The following is a 26,423-nucleotide window of genomic DNA, read 5'->3' as shown; positions in this document are numbered from 1 at the left end:
CAGGTGGAAACAATGGGCCTACCGGGGCAGTTAGCTTTGCGGACCTTGGGTAGGAGATAGAAACAGGCAGTGCTGTGTTGGGGAACAATGAGGTTGGAGGCTGTAGAGGGGAGATCTCCGGAGGTGATGAGGTTGGTGATGATGCGGGAGGCAGTGGCCTGATGTTTCTCAGTGGGATCCTGGTTCAGGGGTAAGTAGAGGAGGTGACTGAGAGCTGTCGCCTGGCCTCGGCAAGGTAAAGGTCAGGCTGCCAGACTACAATGGCACCACCCTTGTCTGCGGGTTTGATGATGAGGTTGGGATTGGTGCGGAGAGAGCGGGGAGCAGTGTGTTCAGAGGGGCTGAGGTTGGAATAGGTGAGGGGAGTGGTGAAGTTGAGACGGTTAATGTCCCGTCGGCAGTTAGAGATGAAAAGATCCAAAGCGGGCAGGAGTGGGGTGTCCAAGAGGAGCAGGAGGCCTTAAGGTGGGAGAAGGGATCATTAGTGGGGGGTGGGGAATCCTTGCCAAAGAAGTAGGCCCGGAGACAGAAGCGACGGAAGAAGAGCTCAGCATCATGGCAGGCGCAGAATTCGTTGAGGTGAGGGCGCAGGGGGACGAAGGTAAGGCCCCTGCTGAGGACAGAACAGAGAGGGGAAGGTCGGAGGAGATAGTGAAGACACGGCAGGGATTGGAGCTGGGGTCGAGGGAGGGTAGAGGGTTGGAGGGTTCAGAGGTGGAGGGTGGAGGGGTCAGGGAAAGTGGGGTGAGAGGAAGAGGGGGGTTCAGAAGAGTGCTGGGGGGACGAAGGGCAGGGAGGGGTGTGAGAGACCAGGGATGGGTGGGGAGTGGTGGTGGAAGCAGAGGAGCAGTAGGACCCAGCAGTGGCGTGAGAGGTCTTGGCCTGGAAGCAGCCGGGACCGGGGTTGGAACCAGAGGCAGCGGGGCCCACGGCCTGGACTACTTTGTGAGACTTCTCCTGGAGTCCTGCACACAGTTTTGATCTCCATGCCTCAGGGAAAGTGTGCTTGCCTTGAAGTCAATGCAACAAAGATCTCTAGACTGATTCTAGGTTCAACTGATGAAGAGAGATTGACTGAAGATTGCCTTTGATTATTGTGATTACGACTCACACACGTTTTCAAAGTTTGCAACATGACTTGTTGTGTACATTACTTTTACCTACATATTATCCCACCAGCAGCAGCCCAACCGGTCCCAAGCTGCAGCAACATCCTCACGTTAAATTCAACCGATTGTTTTTGATGACCTTTATTCAATTTGCTGAACAACAGGTTACATTTATATTGTACCCTTAACGTAAGAAAATGCCCGAGGGACATCATAGGAATGTAATCAGACAAAAATTTGTATTAAAGCAAAAAACAAGACTTTGGAGGAACTCAGCGGATCAGGCAGCATCTGTGGAGGGACTCAGCGGGTCAGGCATTGTCTGTGGAGGGATTCAGTGGATGAGGCAGCGTCTGTGGAGGTACTCAGTGGGTCAGGCAGCATCTGTGGTGGGACTCAGCAGAGCTCCTCCAGCATCTCATTTTTTGCTTCAGATTCCAGCATCTGCAGTCTCTTGTGTCTCCAAATATTTGCATTATTGGTATTGGTTTATTATTGTCACTTGTATTGAGGTACACTGAAAAACTTGTCTTGCATACCGATCGTACAGGTCAATTCATTACACAGTGCATTGAGGTAGTACAGGTAAAAACAATAAAAGTACAGAGTAAAATGTCACAGCTACAGAAAAAGTGCAGTGCCATAAGGTGCAAGGTCACAACAAGGTGGATCATGAGGTCATAGTCCATCTCATCGTATAAGGGAACCGTTCAATAGTCTTATCACAGTGGGCCAGGAAAACAGAAATAAGGAGAGGTGACTAAAATCTTGGTCAAAAAAACAGGTTTTAAGGAGTGAAAGACAGAAATGTCTTTCTGAAATGGGAGGGCATTTCAGGACTTGGGATCTATTCCTTTGGGCCTACATTTGACATTGGTGGCCAAATTAATCAGAAATATCCAAGACATCCAAGTTAGAAGAACTAGGAGAAGGTCATCAGGCTGGAAGATGTTACAGAAGTAAATGAGGGCAAGGCCATGGAAGGTCAATGTTCAAAGGTGATGTGAAGCCAAAACATTGTGACATTAGAACAGGTACAACATAAATACTGGGATCCATTTTGTAAACAGTTGATATGGGGACCAGCCTCCGTGTTGGAATGCACATTTGAGTTATTGATGGCACCAACGCCTGACAGGAAAATCTGCTCAAGTTCAAGTAAGAAAAAACAAATAAGTGGTTAACAAGTTACAGGAAAACTGTTAGAAGCTGCAGTCAAGAACAAGTTACAGCCTGTGGCGACGGAAAAGAAACAGCACTGACACCAGAAGTTATTTCTTGCTGTGTTGCAAAGTAAATAAACATTCTCTCAAAAGTTCACTGATATGCCAAGGATCTCAATATCATACCAACCAAAGGTACATTCTAAAGTTTCATAAATATATATTCCAGAGAATCTCTTCCGTTTGTTATATATCAAGCGAAGGTCCAGTTATATAATTTGGGGCATGCACTGTGCAGTTAAATGTTCAGAACTTAGAGGCACGGTGAACTTGATAAACTTTTTGTTCCAGAATGCATTTACGGACAAAAGCTAAAGTCAATGTGTGCAGATAACATCGTTTTAACAAATATATTCCTCTCGTACAAAGTGCATTTCAGTATGTCAGTGACCCAGTTCCAGCTAGCCTCACAAACATCTGTGATCACTACATAAACCAAGAGCTGTAAACATTGGTGCCAGTTATTGTAGAATGGAAAGGATTGTGCAAAGGAAAGGCGATTATACAGGGAGAGCAAACATTGAACCATCCCAAATATTTGGAGGGCATCTGCGTACTGTCAAGAGTCCGGCCCCTCCTCGTTCTTTAACCTCTGGTTGGCAGATGTGGGGAGCAAAAGTTGTGTTGCTTAAGCGCGAAATGGAAAACGATAACGTTACTGTGCAGTCCGGCATCAGTATTGAGAATCTTTCAGTGACTGTCCGGGCTTGGGTGGGGGTGAAATTGTCAGGAGGGGAACTGGGACAGGGGAGGCGATCAATCCCGCTGTTAGGTAAACTGTTCAGTTTCTGTCAATGATTTACATTCCAATGCTTTACCCAGTTTGGGTGGGGGAGGGAAGGACAGATTACGAAAGATGAACGACACGGGTTGTGGGTGGGGGTGGTCGTTGCAGAGAGCTGCACAGAGCAAACTAACAGTTCGAAAGAATTCCTCAAAGCGTTTTATTCGCAACAGGGTTAAAGGTAAATTTTTGATTTGTTTAGATTTATACCGCACGGTAAATGCGAGCTGAGTTTGGTATTTGCCAGGACAGTGTCAGCAGTTTGAGTCAGGCTGCATGCGATGTCCATGGAGAGTTTGCTTCAGAACGTGTAACGTGTTACTGCTTTCCTCAGAGACCCCGCGGACCATGCTGCGCGGCACCATCCCAGCTCTTCTGGCGGCGCTGATTTCCATTTCCAGCTGCTCCGCCAAGTCCGACTGTGTTGTGGACAACTTCCAAGTGAAGGAAAACTTCAACAAGAGCCGGGTAAGTTGGTGCCTCGGCGAGCCTGGTGTGAGCAGGCGACCAGGGGGCTGCCCGCCGTCCCTAACCGCCCTCCCTTACTCTCTCGCAGTATACGGGCAAGTGGTACGCCTTCGCAAAGAAGGATCCCGAGGGTCTGTTCCTGGAGAGCAACATTCACGCCGAGTTTAGGATCGAAAATGAGACTATGATCGCTAAAGCGACCGGGCTGGTCACTTTACTGCCGTAAGTATTGGCAGCACAGCCTTTGCTCAGCCCAGACCCCTCACTTCGTTCTCTGCTGACCACCATCTCGGCTCTTTCTCTCATTGCCTGTTGCAGGGACTGGATTGTGTGCGCTGAAATGATGGGGACCTTCAACAACACGGCCAACCCTGCCAAATTCAAACTGAAGTACTGGGGAGCAGCCGAGCACCTCCAGAAGGGCAGTGAGTAAACCGGTCGGCTGGAGTGGGGGAGGGAGGCCACACCACGGCTCAGTCTCAATGTAAAAGTCAAACTGGGATTCCTGCATTTAGAGTCATAGAGTTATACAGCCCTTCAGCCCAACGTGTCCCTGCCGACCAAGTTGCCTACCTGAGCTAAGTCCCATTTCCCTCCATTTGGTCCATACCTTTCCGATCTATGTAACTGTCCAAATGTCTTTTAAATGTCATAATTGGACCTGCCTCTACCATCTCATCTGGCAGGTCGTTCCATCTACCCCCCACCCTATGTGTGAAAAAGTTGTCCCTCAGCTCCCTTTTAAATCTTTCATCCCTCTCTTTAAACCTATGGCCTCTAGTTTTGGACTCCCCTACTCTGAGGAAAGGGCTTTGGCTATTCACCTTATCTATGCCCCTCATAATTTTATAAACTTCTGTAAGGTCACCCCTCAGCCTCCTACACTCCAGGGAAGAAAGTCCTAGCTTATTCAACTTCTCCTTATAACCCAAGCCCCCCCAGTCCTGGTAACATCTTTGTAAATCTTTTTTGCATCCTCTCCAGTTTAATGACAGCCTTCCTATAGCAGGGCAGCCAGAATGCTTCATCTGTGTTGCTGGCCATGTGTCCCAAACCAGAGGTTAAAACTTCATTGGAATTGGTTTATTATTGTCACATGTAACAAGAGACAGTGAAAAACATTTGTTTGCGTGCCATCCAGTCAGATCATGTCATACATCAAGGTGGTAAAAAGAAACGCAGAATATAGTGTTTTAGCTACAGAGAAAGTGCAGTGCAGGTAGACAAATAAGGCATAAGGGCCACAAAATGGTAGACTGGGAGATCAAGTCTTCATCTATTAGCATATAAGAGTCTGGTAACAGTGGGATAGAAGCTGTCCTTGAGTCCAAAAGTGCAGCCAGAAGCGTAGACAGAATCAATGGTGAGGAGGCTGATTTGTGTGATGGACTGGGCTGCATTCACAACTGTCTGCAATTTCTTGCACTCTTGGGTGGAGCAGTTGCCACACCAAGCTGATGCATCCAGATAGGATGCTTTCTATGGTGCATCTGTGAAAATTGGTAAGAGCCATCGGGAACATGCTGAATTTCCTTAGCTTTCTGAGGAAGCAGAGACATTGGTGTGCTCTCTTGGCTGCAGCATCAATGTCATTGGACCAGGAAAAATTGCTGGTGACATGTACACCTAGGAGCTTTAATGTTTCATGTTAAACCATCTCAATGTCTAAATAACAGCATAAAATATAAACCTTTTCAATCACTACCAGAGCAGAGAATTCAAACAGGGAAAGCCAATGAGCAGGAAATAAGGAGAGGGAGGGTGGAGTTTTTGAGTTCAGGGCATAGGACGTGGCAGGATATGGGACACCCCAAACCAAGAGATTACAAATTGCACTCTCTAAATATCCATCTCGTTTGAGTCCAGATGAAGGGTCTTGACCTGAAATGTTGACTGTCCATTTCCCTCCATAGATGCTGCCTGATCCACTGAGTTCTTCCAGCATTTTGTATGTTGCTCCAGATTCCAGCATCTGTTGTCTCTTGTGTCTCCATAATGTTTATTTTCCTTGTTTTCTTTCCTATCATTTTACTTCTTCCTTCTATGTCACTTTTCTTGGTCCAAGCAGAAAAAAGAATATTTAAATTTACATGGGTAGAGCAATCAGCGAGGTGAAAGTAATGTTCCCTCATAATTGTTGGCAATGGAAGTTTTTTGTCCTGTTGCAAATAGAATGGATTCTTGAATGTGTGGTGCAGTTGTGTGCGTGGAGTGGTGGACTTCTGAGGGTTATGCTCTACCGGTAATACTATAACCAACTGAAGTGATAAGTCTAGATTTGCAGTCTTAAGTACGTGAAACAGAATCATGTAGATGGTGCAAAACCACCAACAGGTTTTATTTAAATAGTACCTTTAATGAAAAAAATCACAAGGATTGCAGCAACACATTCAGCTTGATTGTAGGATAGAATGGGATTACAGAGATTTGGAGGGGTGAGATCAAGAGAGATTTGAAAACAACAGTGAGAATTTAATAACTTAAGTGTTGGTGGAGTGGGATCCACTGATGGTCAACAAGGACTAGGATGATGGATGAACAGGATTTGGTGCATTTAGGCCATGGACAAGAGGGTTTTGCATGCGTTTACATTTATGAAGAACAGCAGAAAGGATACTGGACAGGGGAGCTTTGGAATAGTTAGCCATTGTTAAGTATTAACAATGGATTATGTGGCTGTTTGTTGGAGTACAGAATACATTGCAATGTTTCTTTCTTGCAGATGATGATCACTGGATTATTGACACAGACTATGATAACTATGCCATCACATACACATGCCGAAAGCTGTATGAAAATAGGACTTGTGCGGACAGCTATTCATTCGTGTTCTCACGCAATCCTAAAGGACTGACCCAGGAAACACAGCGCATTGTCCGAAAATGGCAGGATCATATCTGTCTGGCATACAAATACAAGCGTGTTCTTCAAACAGGTAAATGAATGAAAATCATTACATGAGTTCTGTGTTCAATTGTAAGTATATGGTATTATTCTGGTGGGGATTCTCATGTAAACTATTTGCACAGAATTGTGATGTATCCCTCTAATGCTAAGAGGTGAGATCATTGACCCCTAATGGCTTCCTGTTACATCATATTTTGCCACAAACCCTTCCAGCCTGAAATTGTAGGTCTTCCACTAGTGATGGTGCCATAGAGTGCGCCTCAGTTTCTGACCACCACCTATTGAGGTATCCAACTCTGAGGGACTCGATCACTTGCACCTGAGAAAATGACTTCCAAACCCAGGATCTCTGCCTCACAAGAGGAAAATGGAAATCATTGGTCCAACTTTCCTCTTCCCTACTTCTTCCATTTCCTATGGGTCCTACATTAGTTTCTTACTGGTTTTCTCTGGTCTACAGAGTCTTCCATTCATATTTCTATTCTCTGTATTTTAGTGGGAAGAACATTTTTCTCACATCTTGGCAGGTAGCAGTGGTCTTCCTCCCCCCCAGTCAACACTTAAGTTTTAACTCCCTTACTTCCTGATCACTTGGCCTCTAACACTGTTCCATTGCCTCCAGCCTTCAAATGAAATCTACCCACGAACTGCAACAACTCCATCTATCCTGGCTTTCCAGCCCTTATCTGTATATAGTCTCCTGCAGCCTACTAACCCTCCAGCCTCCATCAGTGGCCTACAACCTGAGGCCGGCTCCAATTCACTCAAACCCTGGTCCTTTCTTCTCAATGCTGGCAAGACTTTGAAACTGTTGTTTCTCAACACTTCCCAACATAGGCTTCTCTTGACAAGGTTTTGAAACCATGGGACAATCTCCCTATTAGTAAAGGACTCTTGACTTCCCCGTTGCTGCCTTGTTCCAGGAATTCCAATGGAACCATGGCTGTCAGTCAACTTGATTTGGCCTTTGGGTACTTTCTGAAACAGTTTAAATAGAACAGTTACAAATGTGATCTTTTACGAATATAATTCTTTGAATTCTGGAATAAAATTCTCTGAAGCATGACAAATGCAGGCTTAACCTTGGCAGCTTTTCTGTGACATTGTTCATGATTGTCTGGAGATAGTTAAGCACGGATGCTGTCTTTGCTTGTTCCTTTACTATCATTGTTCAAGGATTCATTTTACAATGAAATTTGTTTACAGAAGCAAATCCAGCTGAGGTAGCATCGTTGAAGCTTAAAGTCAGTCACAGCACCAAAATACAAGCTGTTTTTTCCATGATTGTTTTACATCTTTAGTCAATTGTGAAAGCTGAAGTGTAATATCTATGCACTTAGCCATTTTAAAATGGGAAAGGTATTATCAATAATATATAAAATTCTTCTGGATCCCTGTATTTCCTTTCAATAAAAACTCAGCACCTGTTCTCAGCATTTCTGAGCCCAAATTCCTTTCACCCCACTTGTGGTGAAAACTGTCCATAGAACCTTGCAATGATGCAGTTCCACCCTGTGGTGGCGCCATAACTCAGCCTGTGTCTTACGGACCAAGCTCTTGTTCTGCAAGCTCTGCATCCTTGCTTCCCAAATTGCTGTTGCACTTCAAATAAAAACAGAAAATGTTGGAAACACTCAGCAGGTATTGGTAACACTCAGTATCAGTGGTGAGAGGAGGAGATGAAAGGTCTATGACCTGAAACATTAACTCTGTTTCTCATTTCACAGATGCAGCCTGACCTGCTGAGTATTTCCAACACTTTTTTGTTTTGATTTCAGATTTCCTGCATCTGCAGGTTTTGATTTTTCGTATTCTATTGTTTTATTTAACTTTGAATGATATAAAATCAGAAACATGCACCAGTTAGTTTAGCTAGTATGAATCTGAAATGGGTATTGAATAATGTCTGTCCTGGCTCAATTAACCCTCTACTCTTTAACATCATTTTACCTCTTGAGATCCCTTAAACAGTGCATTGGGAAGTAAACAGTAATGGGGCAGATTTTCCATTGACTCTGAGATAGCAGGCTGCCTTCCCTTGGACCACACAGTATGTTCCAGCATGGTCACAGATGCAGCCTTCCACCGATGTGATGAGCAACACATTGTCATGGCACAGTGCAGGGCTACTCCCAGCATAGAATGGCTGTGACAGCTGGTGAAGTCCTGCTTCCTGGGTTTGCAACTAATACATTTATTTTTGAAGTTGAATGTTTGTGAATGTCTTTAATGTTCACAAACATCCAAAAACCCCTAAGAGGTACATGAAAAAATAAAACTAAAATTAAAAAATTTAAATTATTCAGAAAACTAAAACAAATACCGCACATACGTATTTAAAAACAATTAAATATATTTACGTTAACTAAATTAAATCCAATAAAAGCATCTCCTTACCATTCTCTAGGCAGCCATTTCTTCCCACTGATTTAAATTGGACCACTGTCCTTGCTCCAGGGTTGACCTGGCACCGGTTCACCAGGCAATCCGGGTTGAGAAGTCTGCAGAAGTCCAACCTCTTCCATCGGCCTCCATGGGAAGTCCACTGGTGCAGTGCAAGTGTAGCTGGCAGTACAGGCAGCATTGTGGAACATGCTGACAGCTGTTTAAGTCTGCGCTAGCACTGGACTTTTAGACTTATGTGGAGAAGTACAACTATATCTCATAGAAGTTACAGTGCCCAGGTGAAAGAGTTGCTCCAGTATATGAAAAATGATAGATGAGTGTATATGATCATTGCTTTAAATGTCACAAATTGTAATGGGTGAAATATATTTGTAAAATGCTGGAAGCTTTCCACCTGCAAATGAAGAGATAACACATTCCAACTTCTATAGTTTCCTGGCTAAACAATGACTTGTGAGTAAGCAAAGAGTTAATGAGATGTTCTTTGCAGAATATGGTTTCAATAGCAGGATTCTACGTGTTTTATTTTCTATACTCTACGAGGTGACGTTTTCTTACACTTCATGTCTGTTGAAGTAAAATGGAAATGTCAGTCACACTGTTAATATCTTTTGATTATTCTGCTAAGCTTTTAAAATTTTCTGTTATTCTTATCATTGATTAAGAAGAAGCTATTCTAATCCATTGACAATCATGCTGGAGATTGTTGAAGTTATGGTTACAGTATCTGAATGATGTAATTTTGCTTCTTGTGCAGATTCATGCCCATAGATCCACTGGATTAATGTCACTTTGGCAATGAGCATGGCTGTGAGTATCGATCTGGAGCACAACACCAGGATCAGGTTCAGTCACCTTGTGAATATATTTTTCTAAAGCTCACATTTTAAGTGCAAGTCGACTTCCAGTCATGTATTGGTTTTGTCATATTATTACTTATCAAATAAAGTTATGACAAACACTTGTGTATAAGTTTTACTTCTGTTTTAATTAGGGTCAATAGCACAGGTTAGGTCAACTATAACAAGAAGAAAAGTTTAATATAAGTGCTCCATTATTCATAAAATATAACAATAGAATTGGAGAATCTACTTGGTCTTTATTCAGCTACCAATCCTATGTGGCTATAAGTATTGTGCTGGGAATTGTAAGGTGAACCTTTAATTATTTTGCATTAATCCTGCAGTAATGATGTTTTAACAAATATCTTCTTATACAGATTTAACAAGAGTTACAAGAATGTTTTCAAAAATGCAAATACAATATTTGGAATCAGTGTTTCTCCCACCTGAGGATACCCAATGTCCCTTGATCAGGTTCCAATCATGTTAACTTCATGAAGATCAATTCTCCTAGTTGATAATTTAGTCACAAATAATAGAAGGTGGTGTCTGTTGATCTTGAGTTCTGACTTTCCTTAATGCATGTCCTGTAGCCAAGCTTCTATGGTTTATAAAATGGGGTAAGTGGAAGAAATGAAGCACATGTGGCCATTTGGCCTTGAATTGACTGGCACCATACAAAATGGGATTCACAGCTGAGTTGGTGAATGTAAATGTACAGACCCAGAAAAACCAGGTGGAGGAAAGTAACAAGTCCCTCTTAAAGTTCTGTGCTAGAATCAAAAAGATAATAAGAACAATGGGAGTCCACATGATAAAGAAGGAGATCATGAGTACCAGGAGAGTCCGGAAGAGCCAATAATCCTGTTTGGAAACTCGAATCTGCTGTTGGTAAGCTGGACACGGCCTGTTGGCTTGCAATCTTCTCCTGGCAGCTTTGGTGATCTGCAGAAAAGTCGTATCATTACACGGTGAAAAGATCATTGTCAAATCTTGCATTCAACATGTGATACTGAACACTATTAATCCACATTTCTGAGCAAGTGATATTGTCACAAATATGGTTATTAGAGACCACGTGGACTAGTGGATAATGTGGGACTCTGGGCAGGGGGCCGTGTGTGACAGTGGGTGGCTCTGGGGAGGGAGCTGTGTGGGACAGTGGGTGACTGGGCAGTTGGCCATGTGGGACAGTGGGTGACTCTGGCAGTGGGTGATGTGGGATATTGAACGGCTCTGGGCAAGGGGCTGTGTGGGACAGTGGGTGACTAGGCAGTGGACAATGTGCGACACAGAGTAACTCCTAGCTGGGGGCTGTGTGGGACAGGAGGTGATATCAGGCAGAGGTCCATGCAGGACAGTGAATGACTCTGAGGACAGTGAATGACTCTGAGCAGGGGCCTAATGGGACAGTGGGTGACTCCAGAAGACCATCCACGCAGCATAGTGAGTGCCTCCAGGTGCTGATCCATGTGAGGCAGAGGGCAACCCCCTACCATGAATCATGCAAGACGGTGAGCAGCATCTTTGAGCAGCATACCAAACCTTGTGTTACTAGTTCACAATTGAATTTTAAGTCTTGGAACATCCATGTTGTTTGACTTACTTTCTCATGGAACATAAGTATTCAACAGAAATGCAATTCTGTGTACTATATTTAAATACAGCAGGGTTTTAATGATAAGCCATCATCTTGTAATCCAACTATTTCTCCTCTCCGTAAAACGCCGCCTGACCTGCTGAGTATTTCCAGCATTATGTGTTTAGGGTACAACAGTTATTAATTCTGTTGAATGAAAAGCAGATACCTTTAATATTTTTGTGTAACTGATGACAATGATTAATCCTGGAACAACAAAATCAACCAGGCTGTAGAACACATCCCAAATGATCTCTTGCACCATATTTGGCCACACCAGTGTGCAAATCTGATATTCCTGTTTAAATATGAAAAGCATTGCATTACTTTCAAATCAGATTTATTCTACCAACTGTATGATAACCCTCTGGATAAATTGTGATGAATCTGATCAAAGGTTTTAATTAAGAAATACGAGAAGCTTATAACAATGATAATTGTGGCACAGTTTAATTTTCATCTGGACCTGAAGAATCAAATTGGCAGAAGTAGTTTGGAGGGCAAATTCAATAAATTCATTTAAGATGCAGAGAAATTGGGGGAGGCAGGAGAGAACAAAAGGATGGTCCTGCTTTAGGGTAGAAGGCAGGAAAAGTTAAATAACCAAAATGATGATGGCATAAGGTAACAAACACATACAGAGGTTGAAAGTACAGAATGGTATCTGAAACTTTCAGATACCAAAGAGTTGCTGTAAATCTGGAATTAAAATGCTGGAAATGCTCATTCTCTGAAATTGTTGAACAACACAAAAGGCGCTGGAGGAACTCAGCAGGTCAGGCAGCATCCTTGGAAAGAAATGGAACAGTCAACCTTTCGGGTCGAGACCCTTCATCTGGACTGAAGAGAAAGGGGAAGACAGCCGGTTTAAAAAGGTGGTGGGGAAGGGGTGGAGCAAGAGCTGGGAGGTGATAGGTAGACCCACGTGAGGGGGGTGACGGGCAGATGAGGGCTGGAATAATGTCAAAAACTGAGAGGTGACAGGTGGAAGTGACAAGGGCTGGAGATGATGGAACCTGATAGGAGAGGACGGTGGGGCATGGAATAAAGGCTGGGAGGTGGGGAGGGGAACCAGTGGGAGGAGTGTGTGGGTGATGGGCAGCGGGAGACGGTGGAGGAGGGGAAAGACGTAGGGTGATGGGGGTCAGTTGGATCAGGAGGAGAAAGAAAAAAAAGCTAAAATGGGGGCAAAGGGACAGAGGGAGCAGTTACTGGAGATTTGAGAATTTGATATTCCTGCTGCCAGGTTGGAGACTACCCAGGCGGAACATGAGGTGTTGTTCCTCCAGTTTTCATTTGGCCTTGACCTGGCAGTGGATGAGGCTGTGGACAGACATGTCGGTCTGGGAACGGGAAGTGGAATTGAAATGGCCGGCCACCGGGAGATCCCGGCTGACATGGCGGATGGAGCAGAGGTGCTCGATGAAGCAGTCCCCCAGTCTGCGTCCAGTTTCACCAATGAGGCCACACCAGGAGCACCAGATGCAATAACTGACACCGGTGGATTCACATGTGAAGGACTGTCTCACCTGGAAGGACCGCCTAGGGCCCCAGGTGGTGGTGAGGGAGGAGGTGTTGGGGCAGGTGTAACACTTTGTGCAGTTACAGGGGCAAGTGCCTGAGAAGGGAGGGGGATCGGTGGCGAGGGATGAGCAGACAAGGGAGTCATGGAAAGAGAGTGATCTCTGGAAAGCGGAGAGGGGAGTGGAAGATATGCCTGGTGGTGTGGTCCTGTTGTAGGTGACGGAAATCGCAGAGAATGATATGTTGGATGTGTAGGCTGATTGGGGTGGTAGGTGAGGGCCAGGGGACCTCTATCCCTGTTCTGCCCGGGGAGGGATGGGGTGAGGCTAGAAGTGCAGGAAATAGAGGAAATGTGAGTGAGGGCTCCATCAGTAGTAGTTAGGGGAGCGGACCCTATTTCCTGAAGAAGGAGACTTCTCAGATGTCCTGGAGTGGAAGACCTCATCATGGGAACGGATACAGCGGAGACGGAGGAACTGAGAAAGGGTCTGAAGAAGGAGGATTAATTGAAGGACGCTATTGATGGTGCCATCACCCGCATCTCCTCTCTTTCACGGACTTCTGTCCTCTCCCCATCCAGAGCCCTGAGCAGTCCTTCCAGGTGAGGCAGTCCTTCACATGTGAATCCACCGGTGTTACTTATTGCTTCTGGTGGTCCTGATGTGGCCTCCTCTACACCGGTGAGACCGGATGCAGATTGGGGAACCGCTTTGTTGAGCACCTCCGCTCCATCCACCATGCCAGCCAGGATCTCCCGGTGGGCAGCCATTCCAATTACACTTCCCATTCCCACACCGACACGTCTGTCCACAGCCTCATCCATGGCCAAATGAAAATTAGTGGAACAACATCTCATGTTCTGCCTGGGCAGTCTCCAACCTGGCGGCAAGAACATCAAAATCTCAAACTTCCGCTCCCCCTCAGACCCTTTTCCCCTATTTTTCCTCTATTTTCTTTTTCTCTCTCTCTCCTCCCGATCCAACTGCACTGCCCATCACTCTATGTCTTTCCCTCCCCCCACCATCTACCTCTCCGTCTGCCCACCACCCACACTTCTCCCACAGTTCCCCTCCCCACCTCCCTCCCTTTATTCCATGTCTCATCATCCTCTCCTATCATATTCCATCATTCCAGCCCTCATCTACCTATCATCTCCTCACCTGGATCCACCTATCACCTGCCAGCTCTTGCTCCACCCCTTCCCTCCCCCTTTTAATACTGGCTATCTCCCCCTTTCTTTCCAGTCCCACTGAGTTCCTCCAACACCTTTTGTGTTGCTCCAGATTCCAGCATCTGCAGTCTCTTGTATCTCTGAAATTATTGAATCCTATGTTGCATCTGTAATGTGCCTGGTTGAAAGATCAGGTGCTGTCCTTGGACAATGTTGCAGGAAGCTAAAGGCAGGTCACGGTGGGAGTCAGATGGACAGTTAAAGTGGAAGTTTAGGGTCACGTTCACAGATTGATTGCAGTTTTTCAGAAAAAAAAATCACCCAATCTGGATTCTTCTGCTTTCCAGCACACATGGTATTTTGCTTTTAGATAGACAGATCAGGTGAATGGGCACAAAGGTGGCAGATGGAGTATAATACAGAGACATATTAGAATTCTTATGAATATTTATTAAGTGGTGAGAAACTAAAATGTTAATGTCTATAGGGACTTGGGTGTTAACATGCAGATGCAGTAAGCAAATAGGATGGCAAATATTCTGTTTGCCTTCTTTGTCAGGTGGTTGGAATATTTGACTAAGAAAGTCATGTTGAATTCTATAAAAGGCTTTGTTGAAACCACACCTGGACTGCTGTGTACACTGTTGTTCTCCTTACTGAAAGAAGGATATAAATTTCTTTAAGGAATGTGTCAAAAAAATAGTTCACTTGACTTATTTCTGGGTGAGGGTGTCAGCTTATGAGAACAAAATGACAGAAAATAGGCCATTCAGTCCCTCAAGCCTGTGCTGCTATTCAGTTAGGTCCTGGCTGACCTGCAACTAATCAGAGTACCTACCCTTGCTCCATACCCCCTAACGCTTTTAGGTCACAAAAAGTCTATTAACCTCTGGTTTAAATTTAACTGTCATTTACAGAAGACGGTTCCAAATATGTACTAGCCTTTGTTTCCTAATTAACAAAACCTGGAGAACCTGGCTGTAAATTTTAGACAATTCCCCCTTAGTCATGAAGTCTCCAACTCTATCTTTATCTACTCTTTCAATCCCCCTTCATGATTTGGACACTTCAATCAAATCACTCTTAACTGCTAGATTCCAGGGAGTATGACTTTATTTTTCACCATTGCTCTTCATAATTATCTTCGAAAATTTCTTAAGTACCCAACAGTTCAGGCAGTGCCTGGAGGGAGCAAAATAGAGTTAACATTTCAGGTCAGTGAGCTTTCATCAAGACCCTCCAAAGATGTTGCCTGACCTGCTGAGTATTTCTAGCATTTTATGTTTATTTCAGATCTCTAGCATCTGCAGTATTTTGCTTTTGGAGTCCAGTTATTCCTGTGAATCTATGTTGGACTCACTCCAAGGTCAATATATTCTTTTCTCATGTAGTGCTCAGAATTGCTCAGTAATCCAGGTGTGGCCTAACTCAAACATCATATGGTTGTAACATAGCTTTTATTCCCATGTCCTAAACTACAGAGCACAACATTCATGACCCCTTGTGTTTTTTTTCTCTATGCACAAGTTCACAATATTTTAATGATCTGTGTACAGAGGCCCACTAGGTCTCTTTTAACTTCCTTTACTTCTACATTTTCACTATTTAGCAACTACACTGTTCTGTCCTAAAGCAGTTGACCTCACAATGCCTTACACTGAAATCCACTCACCACAGTTTTGTTGATCTGTTCGTCTTTCTTAGTAATTTACTACATTTTTAGACGCTGCTTACAATGGCACTTAAAAAATTGTTAATCGGTTCTTATCCCAACATGGATCCTTCTGATGTGATCACCTGTCTAATATCTCTCCTCTCTGTGCCGCCAGTTTTGGAACCAGGTGAGTAATATATCTTGAATTCCATGAGTTTTAACTTTTATCAGTCTTTCATGAAGGATTTGATGAAATACTGTAGGCGGGTGGTAGAATTGTAGGTGTCCTATAAACATTCAGAAATATTCTGTTCCTGTTACCTTGGTCATCTGTTGAAAAAATTCAATCAGGTTTGTCAGGCGTCTTTAGCCAAGTGGTTCCTGTACGGGACCACACTGCTATCTCTCCAGCACTGGCTATATATCCTATCCACAAAGGAGCAGGGCAAATCCAAGTCTGCTAATTAATGATCTAGAAATCTACTGTCAGTCATTAGCAAAGTGAATAAAGTCATCAATGACTATGATATCAAATGAAACTTACTCATCAATAAACTACTCCCTGATGTGCAGTTTATGCTACCCCATGACCATTTATTTGTAGAACCTGGTCCAAACATGCACAAAAGAGGTGAGGTGATACTAGTTTTCTGTCTATGTGACTACCAATTCTGTCCCTGATTATTGTTTCCGGAACTTTCCCCACCACCAAGGCTAAACTAACAGGTCTGCAGAAACAAGGTTCATCCCTGGATCCATCTTTGAACAAGCCTGTAACATTTGTGAATTTTCAGCTCTCTGTCACTACCCTCGAATCGATAGATGTTTGGGAGATTATGGCCAGGGAACCTGCAATATCCTTCCTTACTTCCCTCAGCAACCTGGGATGCAGCCATCAGAAGCGGTGATTATCCGCTCTTAAGTGTAAATAACCTTTCTAGTATCTCCTCTTTATCAATTTTTAGCCCATGCAGAATCTCAATCACGTCTTCTTTTGCTGAGACTCCAGCAGCATCTTCTTCCTTGGTAAAGGCTGATGTAATGTACTAATGTAGAACTCAGCCATGGTCCACTTGTTTTTATGTAACCTCCCAATGTTCCCAACATTTCTACTACCAACCTACAGTATGGGAGAACATGTCCCGATTGCTGGGGAACACCACTGTGCAGTTTCCTCCAGTTAGAAAAATAACTTTTCATTATTTATTTGTGGTTCCTATTACTTAGCCAATTTTCTATTCTTGGGAATATAGCTCTTTCTCTGCCATGGTTTTTGATCTTAATAACTTTATCAGATGCCTTATGGAAGTCCTTTATGCTATTGTAACCTCATTTGCCTAATCAACCCTACATAGAGTCATTCAGCACAGAAACAGACCCCTTAGCCCAAATGATCCATGCTGACCAAGGTTCCCACCTAAGCTAGTCCCATTTCCTCGCATTTGGCCTACATCCCTCTAAAGCTTTCCTATCCACGTACCTGTCCAAGTACCTTTTAAATGTTATTAATGTATCTGCCTCAACCACTTCCTCTAGCAGCTCATTCCATGTACTGACCACCCTCTGGATGAAAAGTTGCCCCTCAGGTTCCAATTAAATCTCTCCACTCTCACCTTAAACCTATGCCCTCTAGTTCTTGATTCCCCAACCCTGGGAAAAAGATGGAGGGCATTCACGCTGTCTATGCCTCTCATGATTTTATACACCTCTATCAGATCATCCCTCATTTTCCTAAGCTCCAATGAAAAAAATCCCAACCTGCTCATCCTCTCTGCATAACTCAGTCCCTCGAGTCCCAGCAACATCCTTGTAAATCTCCTCTGCACTCTTTCCAGATTAATCACATCTTTCTTATAACAGGGTGACCAAAACTGAACACAATACTCCAAATGTGGCCTCACCAACATCTTATACAACTGTAACATAACGTCCCAATTTGTTTATTCAATGCCCTGAATGATGAAGGCCAGTGTGCCAAAATACTTCTTCACCACCCTGTCTATCTGCGACACCACTTTCAGGGAACCATGCACTTGTACTCCTAGGTCCTTCTGTTCTACATCACTCCCCAGGGCACTACCGTTCACTGTGAAACTCCCATCCTCCTTTGTCTTCCCAAGATGCAACACCTCACACTTATCCAAATCAAACTCCATTTGCCGTTCCTTGGCCCACTTATCCAGCTGATCAAGATCCCTCTATAAATCCTGATAGCCATCTTCATGGTCAATGACACCACCTATTTTAGTGTCATCTGCAAACTTACTAGCCATGCTTTGTACATTCTCATACAAATCATTGATATAGTTGACAAATTGCAATGGGCCTAGCACCGACCCCTGGGGAACACCACTAGTCACAGGCCTCCAGTCCGAAAACCAAACTTCCACCATCACCCTCTGCTTCCCGCCATCAAGCCAATCGTGTATCCAATTAGCCAGCTCTCCCTGGATCCTATGCAATCTAACTTTCCATAGCAGCCTACCATGCAGAACCTTACCAAAGGCCTTATTGAAGTCCATATAGACTACAGCTCCTGCTCTAACCTCATCGACTTCCTTGGTTACTTCTTCAAAAAAAAGACTCAAATTCATGAGACTTTCAATTAAAAACACAATCAAGTTAGTCGGACACAATTTTGCCTTTAACAATCGGTGTGGGGTCCCACTGGAGATGCCGTAAGTGGTAAAGAATATATGTCAGATACGTAGGCTGTGGGATGAGTGTGAGGACAAAGGGGGACCTATCCCTGGTTTGGGGTCTGGAGGGGTGGGGGTGAGAAGCAGAGGGTGCGGGAGAATGGCAGAGATCGGGTGCGAGCTCTCTCGACCACAGTCGGGGGAATCCTGGTTAGAAAAAGAAGGTTGGCATCTCGGATATCCTGGAGTGGAAAGCCTCATCATGGGAGCAGATGTGGCGGAGGCGGAGAAATTGAGAAAAAAGGGATCACATCCTTGCAAGAGACAGGGTGTGGAGGAGCTGTAATCAAGGTAGCTGTGGGCGTCAGTGGGTTCTCCCCATTGCCAGTCACTTCAGCTCCCCTCCCACACTATCACAGATATGTCAGTCCTCGGCCTCCTCCACTGCCAGGAGAATTCCAAGCACAACTGGAGGAACAGCACCTCATTTTCCATCCTGGAACCTTGCAGCCTAACGGCATGAACATTGAATTCTCCCACTTTAGGTAATCCCCACACCCTTCCCCACACCTCCCCCCCCCCCCCCACCATACTTCTCTTTCCTTCCCTTTCCTAGCCTCTTTTTTCTACCTTTTTTTCCTCTCTGCTTACCTTTGACCCATCCCCCAGTGGATCTGCTCTCCCTTCCCCCTCACCTGCCTTCAAAATACCAGTAAATATCTGAAATTCAGTGTTTGATTCTGGCATATTTAATCACCATAAAAGTCCATAGGTTTGGATCTTTAACGACAGACATGGGTAAGCACAAAGTTAGTGGAACAATTCTGCTCTTAATCACATCTGTTCTTGCATCACAAGTTGACTAGGATTTGGGAGTTCAAAAACTTATGTAGTAATTTTAAAACAGAAAATTCCACCTTTCCCACCATTACCATCATTGCTCCCAAAGCATTTTATAGGGATCTAATCAAAATGTGGACTGTCCAATAAGAAAATTAAGCTGAGTTTCTGGAGACCAAAAAAATGAACAGCTGCGACCCTCCAGGTGCAAACTTCATATATCAAAACAAATCTTTCTGTGTTGATGCAGACTTGAAAATAAAGTCATCAATTCCATGCAAACTGTTATATATATTTAAAGATTGCCTTGTGTTGGACAGACAATATATTTTACATTGATCTTACCTGGCCTTTAGATTGAATGGTCATCATCTGAAATATATGCACAGTGGCAGGGACGTAAGGGCCGAAAATAACCAAATGGTCAACATGACTGCAGTACACCGACTTGAGATGCAGAGAAGATTTTAAGCGTAGATTCAGAATGCTGATGGATCTCTCAACGCTAATAGCAGCTAAGGTAATGATGGTCACACCAGCACTTGTGGCCATGACGTAGAACAGAATATGACACACATATGGTCCAAGGGTCCAGGATTCAGTCCAGCGAACAGTGAATGATGAATGGAATGACCCCCACAAACACAATATCTGCCAAGAAGAGGTTTAGCACAAAGCACTGAAAATTGGCGAGCCTCTTGCCCTTTATGATCAGCACAATCATGCATACGTTAGCCAACAAGGAGATCAGAAAAACCATCCCCAAGTACCACTGACTCAATAGTGACTGTGAGGATTTGGTCAGAGGACCTCAATTCAGAAAAAAATGGGAAAAACGATCTGTTCAACTCATTGTTTTTTAGTACTTAAATAAATTAAACTCCATCTTCAGGATGCTAATAGCACAATACAGAGCTGTACCTGGAAAGAACTGCAGAGGCAAAATCAGCAAATGTTGTTTCAAAGTTCTTCGGATTTATTCCAAACTCATTCTGTAGAGCTGCTCCTTTGTCTTAACCTGCCACAGAATAGGGACATGTTCAACTGCTATCTTCCAGCATTTATATGTTTACCGAAGGCTGCAGCTCATAAAATATTATCATCATGTTTCCTCAATATGTTTTTTTAAGTGGATAGCATTTATATCTCTGTCCTTGGGATATTGCTTTCATATTGCTGCCTTATGGGGAAGTAAAAATCTGAAACAATTGTAAATTAACTTGACAAACAGTGGATAATCCTTGAACATATTAAGATTCCTATCACTGAGAGATAAATGGATTTTCCCTGGGTTTTATCTACCTAATTAGAGACGTCCATCAAACTTGAATAATCCATACAGACCCTACAATATTGCCTCCTACTAAAAGTCAGAACACATTTTTCAAAAAGATAGTTCATAAAAACATGAAAAAATGTAAACTTATCACTTTCAATACATCACAAAAACGGAGAACCTTGTTCTGTGCCTTTCTATTACTAAAGACATTACTAGTTTGTATTAAACCTAACCACGTTTCAAAAGTAGTTCTTGGGCTGTAAGTGCTTTGGTGTGACTGGAAGCTATATAAATCCATGTCATCAATAATCTTGCACTTGAGGAAAGAAGGGCATACAAACCTCAATTGCTGTGAATTTGTTGTAAGGATGGTCAGTCTTGCCAATCATAAGAGTCCTCTTGAGTTGTTTGAAAAAAATCAAGATGGGAGCTGTGGCCTGTATACTGCTTGTGACTGCTCTGTGAATGCTGCATGAAATTTTAGCTTAACCTTCTCCCCAGTCACAAAACAAGCAGCACAATTGAAATGATTGCAATTACAGAAATTGCATTAATTTTGAACCATGTTTATTTATTACTATCATACCACAAACCTCCATTTCTGCTAATAACTGCTCATCTGTGTGGGAAATCTGAAGTCCAGCAATAGGATTTCTGATATTTTGGAGTGAGTGAATCATTCCCTTTCTCCATATTTTAATTGGCAGATCTTGTTCACTGTTATGTTTGTTGCATTGCTTTTAATAAATCCTTAGTTCTTCATCAACTATTTATCCCCTCATAGTCTCAGCATTTGATATATAATTCCCTATTTCCAAAGCTGTTTTATGAAATGATCCTATGATCGTATGGCTGGCCCATAATCTCCAGTATACTGCCTCCCCCATTTTTAGCTGTCAACAATTAGATGTATCATTGTAAAAGTCTTTTTGATCAGAGTTCAAGAAGTAAATAAAATGCAGGGAGAGGAAATGAAGATATGTCTGATAACGAAAGTCAGAAGTTTGTCTTATTCAGGGAAATTGTATGGAGTCATTGGTAAAAATGTCAAGATCCCTTTTAATAAAATTGGAATTTCATGTTTTACATTCTTGTGCATCGATGACCTTGTCATAATGTGCTTTTAAGGATAGCTGATGATAATTGTTTGGGCAACCCTGGAAAAAAATTGCCAGGATACATCCATGTTAACAAATAGTGAATGCTTCAGTCAGGAAACATGTTATTAGACGTGAACTGAGATATTTGATGTACAAAGATCCTTTGAAACTCTCCATCTGTTTTGATTATATTGTAAGTCAGTGGTAGTGGAGAGTAGGCCACACAGTGGCAAAGATAAAAATTTATATAACAGTCTGTTGTTACATGACCAATCGTGCTCAGTATCAACAAATGGTCTTATCAGGAGCGCCTGCATATCAGGATTATCAAGGAATGTGTATAGATTAGAATGTTATGAGAAGGGATTGTCAGACAGGACTTGTTAGGATTATCAACTTGTCCCCAAATTGAGTTGCTAACAGTTGGATATTGCATAGGAATTCCATCTCTGAAATTTGCATCTTGTTTACATTGATGCAGGATGCCAATTTTCCTATAAAACTAACAGAGGCAGTAGGGTCTAGACCTGTGAATAACCAGAGTAGCAACAACTCCTTATGAGGATTAGGAGGACATCATCACCCAGTTAAGCTTGAAGACCTGCACCACTTGGTGACTGGAGGAACAATGTAGGGGCTGTGGTTGATGACTTGAGGTAAGAATGCAACTTCTGAAGCTGTCCGCTCGTGGGATAATGGTCCTGAATCCCACACGATGTTGGGCCCAATCCCATATGGTATCAAAGTTAGGGTCCACCTGATGCCAGGTCCCAGACACCACCCCGAGCATGGCAACCAAGGACCAGATGGCAGGAGGGCACCAGAGACCAGACCAAGCTTGGACACCAGGGCACTAGCAGAACACCAAAGACCTTGGTACTAGTGGTCAACCTAGCCTGGTCAACAGGGACCAGTGTAGGCCAGGGCGATGTGACCATCATGGGTACCAGCATCCAGGCTTGGCTTGGTCACCAAGAGTCCAGCCTGAGAATGGTATCAGGGGCTAGTTTAAACCTGGGTGCCTGAGACCATCCTTAGGCTGGTTAACAAGGGTCAGTTTTCATTTCGGCACTGAACTAAGACCAATGGAACAGTTGTATTATTAATTTTAAAAATGCAGTAACATTAACAAATAAATATCGCATTACCACAGCTTTTCATTAAAATAGATTTGGTTAAAATTTCATCTGTTTTGTCTAAATAGAACAATAAATGAAAGTTGACATATTTAATTTAAATAGATATGGATTAATATTTAGCATGTAGAAATTTATAATATTTGCTGTCTCTTTATATTAAACAATAGAGAAGCAGAGATCCTTAAATATAGAATGATCTTTAAACATAACTATAAAAAGATAAAATAGTGAATGCAAAAGTGAGGAGGCAGTGACTAATCTGCACAAGGCATGGTTCATCCACAGCTGGCAGAAAGTGGGCAGCATATTGGTATTGGTATTGGTTTACTATTGTCACTTAGTGCTTAGTGACAATAATAGTGAAAAACTTGTCTGCATACCAATCGTACAGGTCAATTCATTACACAGTGCAGTTACAGTGAGTTAGTACAGAGTGCATTGAGGTAGTACAGGTAAAAACAATAACAGTACAGAGTAAAGTGTCGCAGCTACAGAGAAAGTGGCAGTGCAATAAGGTACAAGGTCACAACAAGGTAGATTGTGAGGTCAGAGTCCATCTCATCATATAAGGGAACCAGTCAATAGTCTTATCACAGTGGGATAGAAGCTGTCCTTAAGCCTGGTGATACATGCCCTGAGGCTGTACATTTTAAGCTATGGGAAAGGTACCACATTAGATAAGGGGATATCATTATGATGAAAGCTCTGAAACACTAGGACTTACTGGAGCAAAGAAGGGTAAGGAGAGATCCAACAGAAATGATTGAAAGTTTGAGTGGGTGAAAAATAGATTATGTCCATTTTTTGATGGAATGGTTAAAAACGGACATCATCCAAGATTTGATATAAGAAAGTAAAGCAGTTAGCAGAATTTATTCATGACTAAGGTAACCACAATATAAATTCAATACCACAAGCTGATTCGATTTAATACACTGCTTCAGCAGCTTCCTCAGTCTTCACCAGTCTCTAACCTTTTTAACTATTGGTTGTGAAAAGGTTGTTGGCTTTTACTTGGTCAAGGAGATTTCATATATAATGTGTACCCAGGTGAATCACAGTGTTTAAACTTTGTGCTGCTATCTTTGGTTTTACTGTTCTGAGCAATGGTTGAAACACAGTATTCAGAAGCAGGCTTGGAGGCCTGATCCTCCAGGCAACAACACCCTGTTGGAGAATGATTTCCAAATTTATATGGTCAATGAAAATAAACCTTACTTTGTGAATAATTGGATGTCTGACACACAGGAAACCAATTATTGGACAGATTGTTTTGAAAATCTATGTCCAGTGGTGATATTCAAAAAAATTACTCAAATTTAATCAGCTAGCAGCACTGTGCACAGTTAGACATGCCATTGCCTCTTATGCCAGCACATTGCCTCTTATGCCAGAGCATTGTATTTCAGGGTTAACTGGGGTCTGAATGGAGTTAGTCACCAGATTTGTGTAAAGTCATTGAACTTAACTTTGAGGAACCATCAACCATATCTGGGTTACTGGAGAAGTGCTTTGCCTAAGCATCAAATACAGCATCTGCACAGCACAATTGGTTTGGTTCCAAATATGTGTAATCTGGCATATGATCCATTTGGACCCCAAAGTGACCATATTTACTTCCCCTCCTGCCCAGCTCTCTCACCTAACAGAGTTGTCAAGAACTGCTTGGTACTTAATGGATTTGCCAACCAGAGAAGCTAGGAACAAGGCAAAGAACATAGGTTACAGAGTCAGGGCAAAAAGAGCTATTAGGCCCATCAAATCTGCGTTTGTTATTTAGAAGACCACTCAGTTAATCTCATTCCCCTGCTTTTTCCTTGGTCTCTGTGTTTTTATTTCTCCTCCATATCGTTATCCAAATCTTTTTTGAAGGCAGTTATTGAGATCATATCCTAAGTCCATCAAGGAATGCATTCCAATTCCTGACCCAGTTGTGATGGGAAAAGTTTCTCCCGTATCCTCTTTGATCCTCTTCCCAATCACCTTAAATCTCCCTCCTTGCATCCACTGGTCCCTCCCTGGGTTACAAACCCCTTACAAGACACCCCTTACATATAAGCAAGTGCTTGGGAGACCGGTGGAATTGGATGGGGATGGTTTTGCAGCTGCTTGCAGGGCTGCAGACACCTTCTGCCAGGTAGGAATGAAGCATTTCCATGTGCCTTCTTTCCCCACCCCACCCCCCGCCACACCCCCACACCGAGCCGCAAGGATCATGGGCTGGGTGGAGCCGAGCAGAGCTGGGAGCGCTGAGCAGACTCACTCGCTCACATCACTGACTCAGTGAGGCCAGCTGGCGGCTACTCTTCTCACCCCTGCTCGCTCTCCCATCACAGCTGTTCCTGCGATCATCTCCCACACACTGTTTTTCTTCATTTCTGCTTATGAACAGGTTTGGGTTGCGAACAGTTCTCAGGAACTGAACCTTGTCATAACCTGGGAGCAGCTTGTATTCAGGCTCCAGCCATTGGAAAATATTTCCCATTAGTTTCTGTCTCAGCTATTCATGATGCTGAACTCCTCTGTCAAACCTCCTCTTGGTTTTCTCTGTCTCATATGGAGCAATCCCATTACTCCGGCTATCTGTGTAACTGCAATCCCTCATCCCTGCAACCAATCTGTTAACTCTCTTCTGCACCTTCTCCATTACCTGAGCCAATTATGGTTATTAAGATTTGGCATGTCCACAATTGGTCAGCATGGACGAGTTGGGCTAAAGTGCCTGTTTCCATGCCATATTGCTTTCTGATTCTATGGACCTCTTTATGGATATTAATCATTCAATGCACTTATCAAAGAACATCTTTTATCTACCGTATCATTGATTTCACATCACTGGAGCCAGCCAGAATCATACTCAGGCAAATAGAATAGGAGGAACTAGACGATGATACTAATGAATGGGAGCCAGCAAGGAGTTAGGGATTAACATCTGGCTCCAGTTACAAATGGCAAACGTGGTGGTATTGAACAGATTAACTGAAATTATGGGGTCGATATGAAACTGATGATTATGTATATTAGGGGAGGCATCTCCTGAGATGCTCTGCACCCACACAATGCACTCCACAACACCAGAAGAGCAGCTTGTGGCAGTTATTGGGAGCTGGTTTTAGAGATAGGTTGGACTGGAGACACAACAAAGAAAAAGTAGAAATGTAACCGTCTGACTTTAACGTCTCAACTTATAATGCTCTGGAGCCAATAACATTTTGTCCTTCCTCTGTCAGAGATTTGTGCATGAATATCCCCAGTTTTCTCTCACCAACTTTGAAAAGACAAATTTGTATATCTTATCTCTCCTCATTTTCCTGACCAAAATAGATATCTTACACTTTTCTACACTGGACTTCATCTGTCATCTGTCCACCCATTTTGCTTACTTGTTCATGTCTTCTTGAAATCTATTACTATTATTTTCACTGCTTTATTACATTTCTAAGTTTTGCGTCACTGCAAATTTTGATAGAATGCCTTGTAGCTCTAATTCCAACTCAATAATGTAAAAAAATACATCTTAAACCTGTCACAATTGTGTGCTAAATAGGTAACTGGGAAATAATCTACCCTCCCTATAAAAGGTAACTTGGACTGTTTGTCTCTTGCGTGTTACTTCGTTGGGTTCCTGATGGCAATGAAATTATTTAACTTTGAGCTAGCATCTCAATCACATCACATCTGTGTCAAATAAAGAATTAT

General features: G+C 43.1%; 2 protein-coding genes across 3 annotated transcripts; one reads left to right on the top strand and one right to left on the bottom strand.

Annotated features, from left to right (window-relative positions):
* Positions 1–2,946: 2,946 nt before the first annotated feature.
* Positions 2,947–9,858, top strand: rbp4 (retinol binding protein 4, plasma). Of its 2 annotated transcripts, none has more exons than XM_052027296.1 (6): positions 2,947–3,104; positions 3,451–3,584; positions 3,673–3,806; positions 3,903–4,009; positions 6,307–6,519; positions 9,655–9,858. In XM_052027296.1, exons 1-6 carry the CDS (start codon positions 2,972–2,974, stop codon positions 9,666–9,668), a joined length of 735 nt encoding a protein of 244 aa, XP_051883256.1. In that variant the 5' UTR covers positions 2,947–2,971; the 3' UTR covers positions 9,669–9,858. The 2 variants fall into 2 exon arrangements, with proteins under 2 accessions (XP_051883256.1, XP_051883257.1); XM_052027297.1 differs by lacking the exon at positions 2,947–3,104 and adding an exon at positions 3,154–3,297.
* A 403-nt stretch (positions 9,859–10,261) lies between these two features.
* LOC127576926 (free fatty acid receptor 4-like) lies at positions 10,262–25,209 on the bottom strand. The gene is given in 7 exon segments (XM_052027750.1): positions 10,262–10,684; positions 11,548–11,676; positions 19,651–19,824; positions 19,826–19,963; positions 19,965–20,016; positions 24,367–24,421; positions 25,038–25,209. Coding segments are annotated over 7 exon segments (1,143 nt in total).
* Between the last annotated feature and the right edge of the window lie 1,214 nt (positions 25,210–26,423).

This window comes from Pristis pectinata, chromosome 12 (assembly GCF_009764475.1).
Source record: "Pristis pectinata isolate sPriPec2 chromosome 12, sPriPec2.1.pri, whole genome shotgun sequence".
NCBI classification, from domain to species: Eukaryota; Metazoa; Chordata; class Chondrichthyes; order Rhinopristiformes; family Pristidae; genus Pristis; species Pristis pectinata.
Note: the sequence above shows the minus strand (reverse complement) of the source record. Positions and strands in the feature narration are given on the sequence as shown.